The 15,305-nt window shown below is 42.1% G+C and overlaps 1 protein-coding gene across 1 annotated transcript in view; it reads left to right on the top strand.

The window, feature by feature from the left end:
- The window catches only part of TRPC7 (transient receptor potential cation channel subfamily C member 7), a 110,210-nt gene that overhangs the window by 80,142 nt on the left and 14,763 nt on the right, over window positions 1-15,305 (top strand). Inside the window, exons 7-9 of the mRNA XM_028718097.2 lie at window positions 2,712-2,976; window positions 9,221-9,416; window positions 10,914-11,135. Of these exons, the coding sequence (XP_028573930.2) occupies window positions 2,712-2,976; window positions 9,221-9,416; window positions 10,914-11,135 (683 nt within the window). The remainder of the gene's footprint in view (window positions 1-2,711; window positions 2,977-9,220; window positions 9,417-10,913; window positions 11,136-15,305) is intronic.

The raw sequence follows: 15,305 nt of genomic DNA, 5'->3' as shown, positions 1-15,305 counted from the left end.
CAGGTTTTGCAAAACCAAAATCCCAATTCAAGGCACCATTCTCACACTGTGAACTTGTTGCCAAAATGCATTGAGACAGATTCCTCCAGATGAGGAAATACAAGTGAGGCCAAAACTGAACGAGCAGTGGCCAACATTCATTTGGAAACCCGGCAGCATGTCTGCGTTGTAAAGGTGATGGTAGTGATTTGCAGGCAAAAGCATGTAGGTGCAAAGAGGGGGGGGCTTAAACTTTCCAAGTTGTTTTCCCTGTCTGATATCAAAAATGCATGCAGAGCTTTCATGGGGGTGGGGGGGGGAAGCATCTGGGGGGCTGCAGGGGAAAGTGGAGGGTTAAGCACTACACCCCTCAGTCTTTGCTTCTCACTTGCAAATTGTGTCTGTAGTGCCTCCTTAAATGTAAGGGGTGATTTGTGTGCAGAAGTCCCTGGGTTTTGCCTGATCTCAGCCTCCTATATTCCAATATACATCTTAGGAATGCACAGCAGAATCTGTTTGGGCCTCCATAATCCATTCTAGAGTTTTGGATTTTGATGCATTAATGTAATTTGTCATCAATTGTAGAAACAGGATTGTAGCTGTTTCGGGACTAGGTCACCAAAAGTAGACTGAAATGTTTTTCTTCTGTCACACAAAGTTGCCATGATTTTGAGCCAGCCATACATCTTCTGGGCTCTGTTGATACAGTTGCCTGGGAAAAAACCTGCAGAACAGGGAAGCCAGGAAAGAATAACAGTATTCAGATGTAATGTGATACAATGTACTTTTATCGAATTTAGAAGAGCAATGCTGATTTCTTATAACACCCAGATGCAGAACACTTGGAAATAATTTACATGTTCTCTAAGAAAATGTGTCAGGATAAACTTTGTTCACACACATAGTAAAGCAGTCACTAAGCAGGGCATGCATATGGATTGTATTCTTTTTTGACACTGCTAGACCATTTTACCTTTCTGCTATTACATATTGTGGGGTAAGTGCTCCCTCTTGTGGAGCAACTGTGTAATCAGCGTTATTCCAAAGTACAAAGTGAACCAGCGAGAAAGGATTTTCCTGTAATGTAATTCACAGAATTTTACACAAAAATGGAAATACTAAAATATCAAACTAGTTATCATAAAAGTAGACATTCAGACAAGGGCCTGTCATAGACTTGAAATTTCTGCCTATTATTTCTCTTCTTAGTTATTTTTGTGTGTGTGTTTGTAATAGCTCAGAGTCAGCATCTTTGTTCTGAATATTCATAGTATTGGATGGCTGAGTTTCCTCATTTCTTTTTGTAAACATATTTGCTAAATTTAAGTGAAAGAAAAAAAGAAAAAGACAACAGAAGCCTCTAAACACTACACTAGATTTAAAAAAATTAAGTAAAGGAAAAAGATAATATAAATTGGAATACAGTGGTACCCCGAGTTTCAAATGACTCAGGTTACAAACGCTTCAGGTTACAAACTCCGCTAACCTGGAAGAGTTACCTCAAGTTGAGAACTTTGTCCCAGGATGAGAATGGAAATTGTCTGCTGGCAGCACAGCAGCAGCAAGAGGCCTCATTAGCAAAAGCACGCCTCTAGTTAAGAACAGTTTCAGGTTAAGAACGGACCTCCGGAACGAATTAAGTTCATAACTAGAGGTACCACTGTTAGTTATTGGGGGAATGTCATCTGAAATGTTTTTTCATTCTGGTAGCTGATAAAAAGAGCCCATCCTTTCTCTCTGTTTCTAACCTAGTGGCTGATCTGCTGTGCTTTCCCTGTAACCCTGATCTGGGGCCATCCCTACCATTAGGCAGTGTGACGTGATTGCTTCATGTGGCAGATGTTGGGAGCAATGGTGGCAGCACCTTGACTGTTCCTCCTGATCTCCACCACTCCTCCCACCTAGTCCTTGGTGATAAGGCAATATATCCCATAGTCGTCCCCTCCCAAAGAAAACCCCTTAACCTTCTGCCTCAAGTGTGATGGAGGACACTATTCCATTGTCAGTGTTGAAGTAAGATTCAGTTGCCAGTAAATCTGTAGAATGGGGCGGGGAGCACCATCTTGTCCTTTGCCTCAAACAGCAAGATGTCTTGGGCCAGCCCAGGCCGGCCCTAATAGTGCACATTTGTCACATCCCTGACTGCCATTGGCATGCCTGCTATAGAGAGTACTGAGTTAGACAGACTAGTGGTCTGCCTGGGTTAGTGCAAGGCAATATCCTGTGTTCTTATATATACTTTTAGACATCTGCTGCACCTTGATCCTCTGAAATGTGATGCTAGTTGATGATGATGATGCTTTTATTATTTGTACTCATCCCCTGTGACGGGGTCACTGCAGCCACTCTGGGCAACTTCCAACAAAACATAAAAACACAATGAGACATCAAGCATTAAAAACTTCCCTATAGAGGGTGGCCTTCAGAAGTCTTCTAGTTTAATGGTTATTCTTTGGTGTGCCTCTGCTTTGGCCGAAGCCCACTATTTTGTTCTGGAAGTCTTGCAGATGAACTACTGCAGTAATGAAAGGTAATAGAAGAAACTGTGAGAGTAAAGTGAAGTGGGTAAGAAGGGGAGACAGTAACATCTAGGAAATCCCCAGGAAACCCCCGGTGAAAGAAAGCATACCCTGGGTCTTCCTACTGCAATGTACAGGGTCCTCTCAGCCACCCCTTGAACCTTAGCTCTGTTCACATTAATAATATATATCACCTCTTGTGTTTCATTTTAGCCAGGAGCAAGTGGCTTCCCTCAGATCCTCAGATCATATCAGAAGGACTATATGCAATTGCAGTGGTACTCAGCTTCTCCCGGATTGCGTACATCCTCCCAGCGAATGAAAGTTTTGGTCCTCTCCAGATCTCTTTGGGAAGGACTGTGAAAGACATCTTCAAATTCATGGTTATTTTCATCATGGTGTTTCTCGCCTTCATGATTGGAATGTTCAACCTTTACTCCTACTACCTTGGTGCAAAATATAACCCAGCATTCACGACGTGAGTATCTCTGCAAGACAGTTTGTGATGCAACTGGCTTTCTCTCCAGATTGCCTTTGTATACGTTCTGTACAGAACCACAGATTGCATAAAATTACATGCCAGTTTGATAGAACAAGCGTTGAACTATGCTGTGTAATAGTTAGAAGTAGTAAAATAGACTTTATGCAAAAGTCCCACATTTAAGAACTTGAATACTGTTTAAATTGATGGTTGATCAATGCAGATGACACATCACACCCTTTAATTTAAGCAGTGCTATTTTTCTAGAAAAAATAGGTGCCGAAACTCACCATGAACTCCTTCCTCGTTCTCTTAGAATGGTCATGGTGCCATTCTGAGAGGTGCCAGAACTGAGTTCTGGTGAGTTCTAGCTGGAAAAGAGCCCTGGCTTTAAGTATGATGCTTAGGGAAGGTCGGATGAAACCACTGATTTGCTATGTTTGCCCCTGTCTTCCCCAAGCCATTTCTCTTCACTTGTCTTTGTTGTTGTTGTTGTTGTTGTTGTTGTTGTTGTTGTTGTTGTTGTTGTTGTTGTTACTCCAACTTTTTCCCTGATGGGACTCAAGATGGCTTACAGATAAAAACAAGAACTGCTAAAAACATAAGGAAAAAAACTATAATTGAAAAAACAATTAAACATTGATAGGATTAAAACTATATACATATATAAAATTTGGTTTAAACATACAATTAATTACAGTAAAAACAGCATAGCAGCAGCCCTTTCATTAAAAGCAGCCAGTTCCCAAAAGCCTGTTAGAACAGGGAAATCTTCACCTGCCAGTGGAAGGACAACAAGGAGATAGCTTTCTCTAGGAAGGAATTTCCCAAGTCTGGGGGCAACTACTAAAAAGGCCCTTTTCTCCCATGTCCCCACCAAGCATGCCTGTGAGGGTCGCAGGATCAAGAGAATGGCCCGCCCCAAAGATCTCAAAACCCAGGCAGGTTCATATAAGGGAATACGATCTTTCATATAACTTGTACCTAAGTTGTGTAGGGTGCTATGCAGCTTTGAGTAGCTGAATCATGAGACTTATCAGCAAACATTCTCTAATATTCTCTTTTCGAACCCCAGACAATCCTGGCAGCTGAGGAATCCTTAGGGACTTTGCAGCTCAAGGTTTTCCATATGCTGAAGATACAGGGATGAGTGTTATCAGTGTATTGAACACATCGTTCTACAACTTTCCCGAGAGCCAACATGTAAAGCAGGAGTGAGCATTAAAAAAAAAAACTGTTAAAAAGCCCTAGATTTGAGGCTATTTGGACTTGACCTCTGCTGTTTCCATATTCATTATGCCATCCAATGCTATGTGCTATTTGGGTACCACCTTAACAATATACATGAATATAAAACTTTGTAGCTCAGTCAAGCAGAATGAATCATCCGATTTTCAACTGCCTGTATGCCCTTAATTCTGCTCTCAAGTGCACACATCCTTTGACAGATGTTGGAAGTGAAAAATAGTATCTAATCCTGTAATTAAAGGCTGTGGCCTAAAGAAGCTGTACAAGATAGCAGATTTCAGGTTGCAACTGTCAGTATTTCACTTCTTAGTGCTCCAATTCATCATTTTTTAAAAAAAGATATATGCAATTACATTTGAACTTATGCTGAATTAAATTCCTTGTCTTTGAGAGATTAAATGTAAAGGAATTCAGCGGTCACTGTCACATGGCTGCAAGTAATAATCCAATTTTACACATTTCCATTAGTGATGATGCCAATTTTGGAAACTAGGAGAATGAAATTCCCCATTCTGGAAATCGCAAGTTCATTACAAGCTGGGCACAAGTTGCCTTTGAATTCCAACCCTGGCTCACAGGATCGTAATCTCAGAGTGTGCTCAGAAATAATATGACTTGTTTCCCGATTTTATGGGAAAGAATCCATTCTAATGCCCATTCCAAATCACAAGTGGAGGTCTGACTCATCAACTTGCTTTGCTGTGGCGGCGTAAGGTGGAAAGCAGGAAGTCTAAAGCAGGGGTCAGCAAACTTTTTCAGCTGTGGGCCGGTCGGTCCACTGTCCCTCAGACCTTGTGGGGGGCTGGACTATATTTTGAAGGCGAAAAAATGAATGAATTCCTCTGCCCCACAAATAACCAGAGATGCATTTTAAATAAAGGCACACATTCTACTCATGTGAAAACACACTGATTCCTGAACCATCCATGGGCTGGATTTAGAAGGTGATTGGGCCGGATCTGGCCCCCGGGCCTTAGTTTGCCTACCCATGGTCTAAAGGGTTAGTGTGGGGTGATCAATGAGGTCGAGGATGGTGGTGGCAAGGTCTAGGGTAAAGTTGGCAGTTTCTAGGGGGTAGAATAGGGGCCAAGGGTGAGTGAAGCAAGCAAAGTTGCAGCCCCTAGTATATAGCTATAAGGAGGAACTAACTTAAAGACCTTGAGCTGTGGGCTAGTCACTGACGGAGGAAGAGGGGGGCAGGGAGTGCACCGCCCCTGGCACCAAAATCCCAGTAGGGTGCCATCACAGCTCCCCCCCCCCCCCGCGGGACGCCACACCCCCAGGACGCACGGCGCACCACATCCCCGCCTGCTCTTCGCCCACCACTGGGGCTAGTTAACTAGCAGAATTGCTTGAGCAAGAGATGGTTCTCATGTCAGATTGCTGTAGCACCAAAACATCCCCAGTACATCAGCTGAAAGCCTGTCAGAAAAAGCATGTGGGCAAGATCTTTTGGGGCTTTATTTATTTATTATCCCTGCACATAGAAATGTAGCATGTTTTGGAGAAAGCTTAGATTCCCACAGAGAATGTGTCTCAAATACTGAGACGGGCTCCGTCCCACTATCTTACCCACCCCCTGCATTCTGGATAGGTACATTCGGCCTACAACACTTAAATTTTTACGGCAAAAATATTCATCTGGAAAGACACCTTAATGCTTTTTTCAGACAGTAGAGAAATTATGCAGGAGAGATTTACATAAGTGATGTGTCCTCCTGGAAATAAGCCTCATGCTTACTGAAACAAGGAGAAGTCAGCACGCAGCTCAGCTGTCTGCCACATTTTTCCCCCTGCATGGTTTTAATGTCACATATTACTATGTGGTGTTAATTCTTTGTTTGATGAAAGATCGTAATATCCTCTGTTGAGCTTGTGATGTGTAGTAATGGAAAAATCCCATCTCCCTCCGGAGACAGATATATGTAGATGCCAATATAGTAAGGGAGATTGTGTGTATTGCAGAAAGAGGGAAGCAGCCAGCAGGCTTCAGACTCGGCTTGCAGCTTTAATTCACTGGATAAATTTGAATCATTCACTTCACTTCCCCCATTCTGCAGTTTATCCTTCTGCAAAGTGGATAAATACCTGTTCAGTACTGAAGAAGGAGGGTGTCTGATCACTATCACAGTGCCAAACGTAACAGGTTCGATCCAGACTCAGCCATGCTTAGAACAGACCCACTGAAATCGACGGGACTTAAGTTTGCAAACTCAGCTGCCATTGATTTCAGTGGGTTTACTCTAAGGATGGCTTGTGGAGCAATCCAAACTTTTTGCCGCCATGTGGAGCCACCACCACAACAACAACCTGCCCAATCACAGTAGCAGCAGCAGAGGGGGAGGCAGGTATTAGTGGATCCCTAGGATGCTAAACAGACCTACTTCCTGCTGAGTCAGAAGGGGAGAAGGTAGTTGGATCAAAGCTAGGTTAGGTGGAGGAAGTTGATGTGCCAGGGTGAAGCCTATAGCAGGGACAGACAAAATCTTAGCCCCTGGCCTGTGTCACTATAGAAGGTAGGCTCTATATGAATGTGCCTCCATAAAAACAATAGAAAACCTTGAACTGGATATCAGGAAGATCAAAGACCAAAAATCCAGCAACCAAAACCCTTCCTTTCTGACATTTAGTAGTTTATGTGGATGACAGCTTTGGGGTGGAAGAGCATTTTTAAACTAATAGCTTTTTTAATTGAATTTTCCAAAGGAAAACAAAAGCAAATACAGTCAAACAATACAAAATAATTCCTATTAAATCAAAATCTTGTGGTCTGTGCACACATGTAAGGGGAAGGAGGGGAAGGAAGGAAAGGACATCTGGTGGTCCAGACCAATCTGGTGCTCAGGCAGTCAAATAAATAGTTTTGTCTAAAGGGAACCAGTCAAAGGGCCTTCTCGGTAGTGGCGCCCGCCCTGTGGAACGCCCTCCCATCAGATGTCCAAGAGATAAACAACTATCTGAAGTTTAGAAGACGCCTGAAGGCAGCCCTCTTCAGGGAAGCTTTTAATGACTGATGTTTTAATGTATTTTTAATCTTTTGTTGGAAGCCGCCCAGAGTGGCTAGGGAAACCCAGCCAGATGGGTGGGGTAGAAATAATAAATTATTATTATATTATTATAAAGAGTCCATGTATCAGATAAATTCCCATCTTTCTTGTGCTTGAGGTCAACTTCTCCTATACTGCAGTTGTGTCATGTCCTCAGTCTGCTGTCCAACTGGGATGCTGGTGGTAGACTTCTCCATGTTAACGTCCACCTGCCTCACAAAGTGCTACAACTTAAACAATGGGTTTCCCACCGCCTCAGACTGCCATTTCAAGAAGCCAAGAAATGGCTGGGGGAAGAGATGTGAGGGCTTTTTAAAATTATTATTATTATTTTATTTTTTTTACCTCAAGTGCCAAAATAAATTGGCAGGCTTTGGACAGTAAGCACTTTGACATGGGAAGAGGGTGCCATTTTCTGTTCTACCTCATTCAGTTAATATGTATTGGACCATTGTGGTCACAGACTCACAATGCCTGCATAACAATGAGACTTTCAAGGGAAATATGGCAGCATTCCAAAACAGAGGTTAATGCTTAAGTTGTGAGGGAAAAGAACAGTTTTGACACTAATATATTAACATTGCTGGGAGGACCTGAAAAAATAGTGGCACCCTTCCAAATTAAAATAAAAGGTTAATAGAGGGATACTGCTGGGGTCAAGGTTTTTTATTTCAGTTGGCTAAGTGATTTAGATGACAACCTTCAAACATTTATAAAAGGTATTATTACTGGGAAATGTTCTGCTTAATGGAAGAACAGAAGCCATGCCTCTGCTTATATGAACAACAGTTTTACAGTTCTTTATATGCAAACCCTTCAACCCTTCAACTGTTAAAAGGAAAAGCAGCGTAAGGATGCAATAATACTCATTAGCTGAGCTCATTTGCTGTGGAGTAATGCCAAGCAACAGGTGTGATGCTTACCTGTGTATAGGAAGGTATACAAAAGTAAGTATGCATCTCTCCATTTATCTGGGTAATCAAAAGGCATCATCACAGTTCAAGCAAGCAAAATCACTTAAGGATATGGAACAAGGCCAGTGAGCTGTGTGGTCCAATGAAAGGTGTGCCATAGTGAGAGTCCAGAAAGTAAGATTGCCCCATATGGCCACATTTAGGGCCGGGGCCTGAGGATTCTCACCCCTCGATTAGATCTTATCATCTCAGTGATTCAGGAGTCTCCTCAGAACACCATGTGGGGAGAGGGGTGGGCAGTTTGTTCATCAGAAATGAATTCCTCACGTAGTGTACATGTTTTAAACAAACAAAATTAAATAAAAGAACTGACCCTTGGCTATGCAGCTTGTGTTCTCATGCATAAGGTAAGATGTGAGGGGAGGTGTGTTTAGTTCACATTTAACCACAGAGCCTAGGGCTTGCCAATCAGAAGGTCGGCTTTTCGAATCCCTGTACGGGGTGATCTCCCTTTGCTCGGTCCCTGCTCCTGCCCACCTAGCAGTTCGAAAGCATGTCAAGTGCAAGTAGATAAATAGATACCGCTCCAGCGGGAAGGTAAACCACGTTTCCGTGAGCTGCTCTGGTTCACCAGAAGTGGCTTAGTCATCCTGGCCACATGACCCGGAAGCTGTGGACAAACGTTGGCTCCCTTGGCCTATAGAGCGAGATGAGCACCACAACCCCAGAGTCGTCTGCGACTGGACCTAACGATCAGGGGTACCTTTACCTTTTAACCAGTGATCCACAGAGGATTTAGTGAATTGCCAATAGAAATATTGAAACCCTGTATGGATTCATAGTCCAGATCCAGACTAAAATTGGAAATAGGAAAATCAGCCAATGTATATTGTTCATCAGTGCTCTTAGCCTCTTAGTACATCATGTATCTTTATCACCTCAGATGATATTGCCTAGTTGTACATGCAGCTCCTGTGATCACATGGAGACAAGGTATCTATGGAGGACTAAAGACTCTTTTTTTGTCTTTAGGGTAGAAGAAAGTTTTAAAACCTTATTCTGGTCCATATTTGGTTTGTCTGAGGTAATATCAGTGGTGCTGAAGTACGACCACAAGTTTATTGAGAACATTGGATATGTGCTCTATGGAGTTTATAACGTCACCATGGTGGTTGTGCTCCTCAACATGTTAATAGCCATGATCAACAATTCCTATCAGGAAATTGAGGTAAGGTACATCAAATGTGATGATGTAGCAAATTTAATTGGTGACTATATATTATGAAAAGGAAGATCATCTCTTTTTCTCACTTGGTCATTTATTTTATTTTTATTTATTAAATTCCTATCCCATTTTTCCTCCCAAAGGAGCCCAGTTCCATCACTGTGGCCTTTGCTCTCTCTAAGGGCAAAATCCATTTCTATCCAGTGGGTTTCCTCTATTTAATTTGCAAATGATTTCAAGATCATTTGAGGAAACATTTCTGTGTACAGTATTTCTAATCTGGGTTTGGATGATGGGGCACAATATGGCTAAACCTGCCCCCAGCCTACTAACCATAAAATAGGATGGTTGTTTGCTGCTACCTCTTTGTAATGTAGTTATATCTGAATCCCTGTGAAACACAACATTACACCAGAAGAGAGATTTTAAAAAGCTCAGTAAGTATCCTGCATTTATCATGGTGCAGATTTAAGAATGGACTGTCAGCAGGTGCCACATTCTCTTACTGACGCTGATAGCTTTTTGGTTTTCACTCATCAAACAATAATTAATCTGGAGATCCGAAGGTACAAGTGGAAAGACAGAAGAAAGATGCCATTAGATCAAAACAGGCAGTGCTCACCTTGAATTGCCCTCCCACAATTGTTATTTGTGTCTTGGCTCCTTTGACAGTCATGTAGCTGTGAATTTTTTAAACTGAGAAATGAACTTGTTTGCACATCCTACGTCTGAAAAAGAACCACATTATAGGAATAAGGCCATATCAAGAAAGAAAGAAAAGGCCTGATTATAATCCTACTAGAAGGGATGAGAAGCCCAAACTGCTATGTGAGAATCTGTAGTGGATCAAATGCCAAAGAACTGGATATTTCTGTCGTGCATTTGATTCATGGCTAATTGCAAAAGGAAGTTATAAGCAGCATTTTTGCAGGCGGTTGACTTCAGAACAAAACATTTTGGCACCTGTGTAAGAAGATCAAAATCGAAAGCACTTTTTAAAGCACCTTTTGAAGACTGTTCTAGTAACAATGAGCTTACCTATCCAGGAGCCTGTGTGTTTTGTTTAAAGTTTGGGAAAGGTCTGGGTTGCAAGCCAGACTTTAATTTATAGGGATGAGGAGCAACCATTTCTTCTTTATCCCAGAATTCCTAGGTGTATGACCTGACATCTGTAGTTCCTGGGAGGGACTAATTCAGCCTGCAATTTCCATCTGGGACTGAGTCTATAAACAACCTCATGCCTCCAAGATAAGCCTAGGTTTTGTACATCCCACCTTCCCTTATTTATTTAAAAGCATGTACACACTGCTTAGTATTTCTTTTTTAATCTTGCCTGAGGAAGACATCTGGAGAATCAAAAGCTTGCTGCACTTTTGTGACATTTTGGTTGGTCCCGACAAATGTATTGCCCATCTGTGGAATGATATACACTGAGTTGTCTTCTGAAATGGTAACATTGCCATCTTTTAAAAAGCAACCCTCCCTTTGTTCCTTTTGCAGGAGGATGCAGATGTGGAATGGAAGTTTGCACGTGCCAAGCTTTGGCTTTCATATTTTGACGAGGGAAGGACTCTACCTGCTCCTTTTAACCTAGTGCCAAGCCCTAAGTCATTTTATTATCTCATAATGAGAATTAAAATGTGCCTCATAAAACTCTGCAAATCCAAGGCCAAAAACTGTGAAAATGATCTCGAGATGGGCATGCTGAATTCCAAGCTAAGGGTATGTCCTTTTATTTCTAACAAAAGTTGTGGGTAGGGGATTGTTCATTCATCCCTTCATTTAATCATTTTGTTTAAACCAGTGTTTTTCAACCTTCAGTCCCCAAATGTTGCTGGGTGACAGCTCTCCTTGTCGTCAGATAGCTTAGCCAATGGTCATGTTTGATGGAAGTCCACCAAGAATTGAAGCTGAAGAACACTGCTTTAAAAATGTGGCAGCCAGCCTTTATGGAAATGTGACACAATATGAGAGAGCGTCACTCTAGTGCATGCTGCCTCATACTCAGCCCTCCAGATGTTTTTGGCCTGCAACTCCCATGATCCCTAGCTAGCAGGACCAGTGGTCAGGGATGATGGGAATTGTAGTCTCAAAACATCTGGAGGGCCGAGTTTGAGGAAGCCTGCTCTAGCGCCTGTTAAAGCTAAAATGCATCCAGAGTCTCCCTGTGCATTGGTGTGGCTTGTGTTTGCTCTGCAGAGTCATAGAAAAAGCAATAACACAGCAAGGAGAACAGGCAGCAAAAGTAAAGGTAAAGGTAAAGGGCCCCTGGATGGTTAGTCAAAGGAGACTATGGGGTGCGGCACTCATCTCGCTTCAGGCCGAGGGAGCTGGCATTTGTCCACAGACAGCTTTCCTAGTCATGTGGCTGCACTGTGATATAGCCAGATGCATCAGCTGCTATTCAAGAATGTTATCCTATTGCTGGTTCTTTGTCCAGAGTTTATGAAGCTGGGGGTGGAGTAGAGTGTGGGGGGTGGGTGGGTAGAGACAAAACTTCCAACTGGTGCTTGAACAAGAGAATTTTATTACAATGATGTGACCCCCACATCTCAATGTATAATTTTTCTAAGCAGCAAAATAATCATGGCACTCCCCCCCCCCAAAAAAAATTTAGACTGCAGGTGTTCACTCAGACCATGACTTTCAAAAGCTCATGGGCTTTGAACCTGCACAGCCTTCCCCGGGGGCTCGATGAAGAAAACTTGCAAATAATTACAGTAATATCAGTTACATAGAAACTGCTCTTTTTAGTGATGAATTAGCTCCTTCTGGCTTAATTTGGAACTGGCCTTGGCAAACTGAGCTATTTTCCAAAAGAAAGTCAGTTCTCTCCCCACACCCCACTGACCAATTCCAAATTCAAAAACCCTCTCAGGCTGATGTCACTGAGAATGCAGCAAGGTTTCCAGTTGTGTCTCTCAATCCATTCCACAACCTCCATGAAACCTTGGGTCCTGCTCCGCTGCTCCTTCCTTTTTCCAGAACCTTCCTAACAGAGGCAGCCAGGTCTGTTTCTATAGATGGGTGCTTGTCTTCCCTGCTCTTTTGTTTCCTCCATCTATCCTGTGCATTGAATGCTTCTATAACAGTGTCCCAGGTGCAAAAAAAAAATCCTAGGGAATGTAGCTCTCTAAGCCATCTAAATCTTTTTATTTTATTTTATTATTAATTGACATCCAAGGATATCATACACAATCTTAAATACACGTACAAAGAGAAGGTAACACTAATAATAATAACAACCTTAAATAATTATACCGTTAAATATTGATTTAAACTTGTACTTATACGTGCTCTTTTCTTATACTTTCTAACTAAACAAAAATAAACCAAAGTAAAATCCAATAAACTAAACTAAGTCAAAATACACTTCCAGTCATTTCCCGATGTAAGTTACATTTACAACATTGAATGTACTTATACTTCTTACCTTACTCTTAATATATTTTCTAATACTTTCTTATAAAATATTGTACCATTTCTCCCAATTTAATAATGTTTAATTTACACAAGGGTCATTCAAACGTTGCCATAGAAGTTATGTCGTTATTATATTTTTGTAGGTATTTCTTGAACATATCCCATTTTTGTGTGAATGATTGTTTTGTATTTCCCCTTAATCTATTTGTCAAATGAGCCATTTCTCCATAGTCTAGTAACTTATTCTTCCATTCCCTTACTGTTGGTACTTTTCCCACTTTCCACTTTGATGCAATTAATAACCAGGCAGTCGCTGTCGACTAAGCCATCTAAATCAACAGTATGGGCTGTGGTATCCTGGATAACTATGTTTTCCAAACTATCTGGTTCCTGAGATGTTGCTGAAATATTTTAGGCTATAGGTGCTGGGGCCTGGGGCCCTCCAGAGGCTGTTGGACTCCAGCTCCCATCAGCCCCAGTCAGCATGACAAATAGTCAGGGGTGATGGGAGTTGTAGTTGAGCAACAACAGGAGGACCACAGGTTTCCTGCTCCTGTTCTAGGGTATGAAGTGAGCAACTTTGGATAAGCCTCCCCCTGAACACAGCAGTTGTATCTGAAGGGTGTCCTTCACCCTTATCAACTGAAAAGATCATCTGGAGGGGTGAGAAACAGGACCATATCCACTGTAGTGTTGTTGTTTTGAAGTTTTATTACAACAGAAGGTTCCTTAATAAAGCTTCGGGAACCACTGTGTATGGGAAAGGAACTAGAAAGAGAAATTTGGATACACACCAAAGAATGTGTGACATCTCAACCAAGTAAGCAACAGCGCATCTCAAGCTCCATTGTACAAAAAGAACAAAATATGGTAGGGATAGATTACCATTTCTGTAATTTTCTGTTTCTGATGCATGAGGAGAACGCTGCATATTTAAAGAGCTTTATAGATCCTTCAGAGCATAATCAGCTGAAAAAGTAGCTTCAAAGGATTTTCAAGCTCCTTTCCAAGGCCATACAATCAGCGGAAACAGTGATTTTTCCAAGTGTGTTTCAGAGAACTGAATTCCTCAGTGAGAAAATCAATAATGAAGGGCAAGCTTCCTTGAAAGTCAGCTCACCCCCACCCCCTACTACTGATTTCTTCTTTTGTTGTAGAGCCATAGGGACCGTTGGATATATTCTGGGAAATCCCCCACCCGTATCACCGAGTGGCCCAATAGAATTGTTACTAGCAGTTTGTGGGAAATAACTAGGCATCCTACATATGTCCCAGAACCCTTTGCATCTACAGACAGCATAGAAAGGGACTGTCATTGGAAGTAAATTCATAAACCACATAATTTCTGCTCTGAATTAAGTGGTTGCACTTTGTCCCTGTCTGTCCCTGCTCCACTACACTACTGGTTGTACTGGGCACACACACACACACACACACACACAGAGAGAGAGAGAGAGAGAGAGAGAGAGAGAGAGAGAGAGAGAGAGATTTTCACTAGGTGTTTCATGAAGCAGAAAGCCCCAACTATTTAGCATTCTGGGCTGTTAACCAGCAATCTGTCTAACGAAGGAAAGGTCAGCAGCCAGCCAGCAGCATAATAATGCACACTGGGTGGGAAGGAAAAAACAGATGAGAGGACATAATCAAATACCTTATTTAGTTCTGGTAGAACTGAAAAGGAATTTGCAGCAGGTCAGCAGAAGGTGGTGGAGCAGAACACCTGAATGTGCAAATCTCCAGGGTAGTTATGGGATGGAACAAGAGGGATCCTTTCATTCCTAGGCGCAGCCAACTGTGATACCAATTCTGGAATAACCCTTTGCTTTATGAATTTCACCCATCTGTTAAGTACCTTACGTAATGTACTTAAACCTCCATCTTAATATGCATCCTTGAAGTAAAGAAAAGTCACAAAGGCAGAGAGAAAATGGTTTTTTCTCTTTTTCATTTTCACTTCATCCCATTATCTACAATAAATCACCACCATCAAAAAAGGGAGATGCACCAGTTTGTTAAGAGCCGTCAACAGGCTCATCACAGCTATCTGCCAATCACCCATTCCCACCACCCTTCTGAGTAATACCCCTCCCCACCTTCTCACTATATAGAAGGATCTGGCAACTTCTGTTTCAGTGTATCTGAAGAAGTGTGCATGCACACGAAAGCTCATACTGTACCAAGAACTAACTTAGTTGGTCTTTAAGGTGCTACTGGAAGGAATTTTTTCAGTTTGATGAGGATAGACTACTGCCAACACATAACTCCTGTGCTTAAAAGCTTGCACTGGCTGCCCATGTGTTCCTGGGCCAGGTCCAAGGTTCTCATATTAATTTAGAAAGCCCTTAACAACTTGCGTCCAGGTTCTCCCAAGGGCCACCTGATCCCTTATATCCCTGCCCAATCACAGAGATCTTCAGGTCCAAGCCTGTGGAACTCCCGCCTGACTGAGATTTGACAGGCATCTACTTT

The sequence above is a fragment of the Podarcis muralis genome, chromosome 2 (assembly GCF_964188315.1).
Source record: "Podarcis muralis chromosome 2, rPodMur119.hap1.1, whole genome shotgun sequence".
Lineage (NCBI taxonomy): Eukaryota > Metazoa > Chordata > Lepidosauria > Squamata > Lacertidae > Podarcis > Podarcis muralis.
The sequence above is the reverse complement of the archived record's forward strand: the minus strand, read 5'-3'. Positions and strand labels throughout refer to the sequence as shown.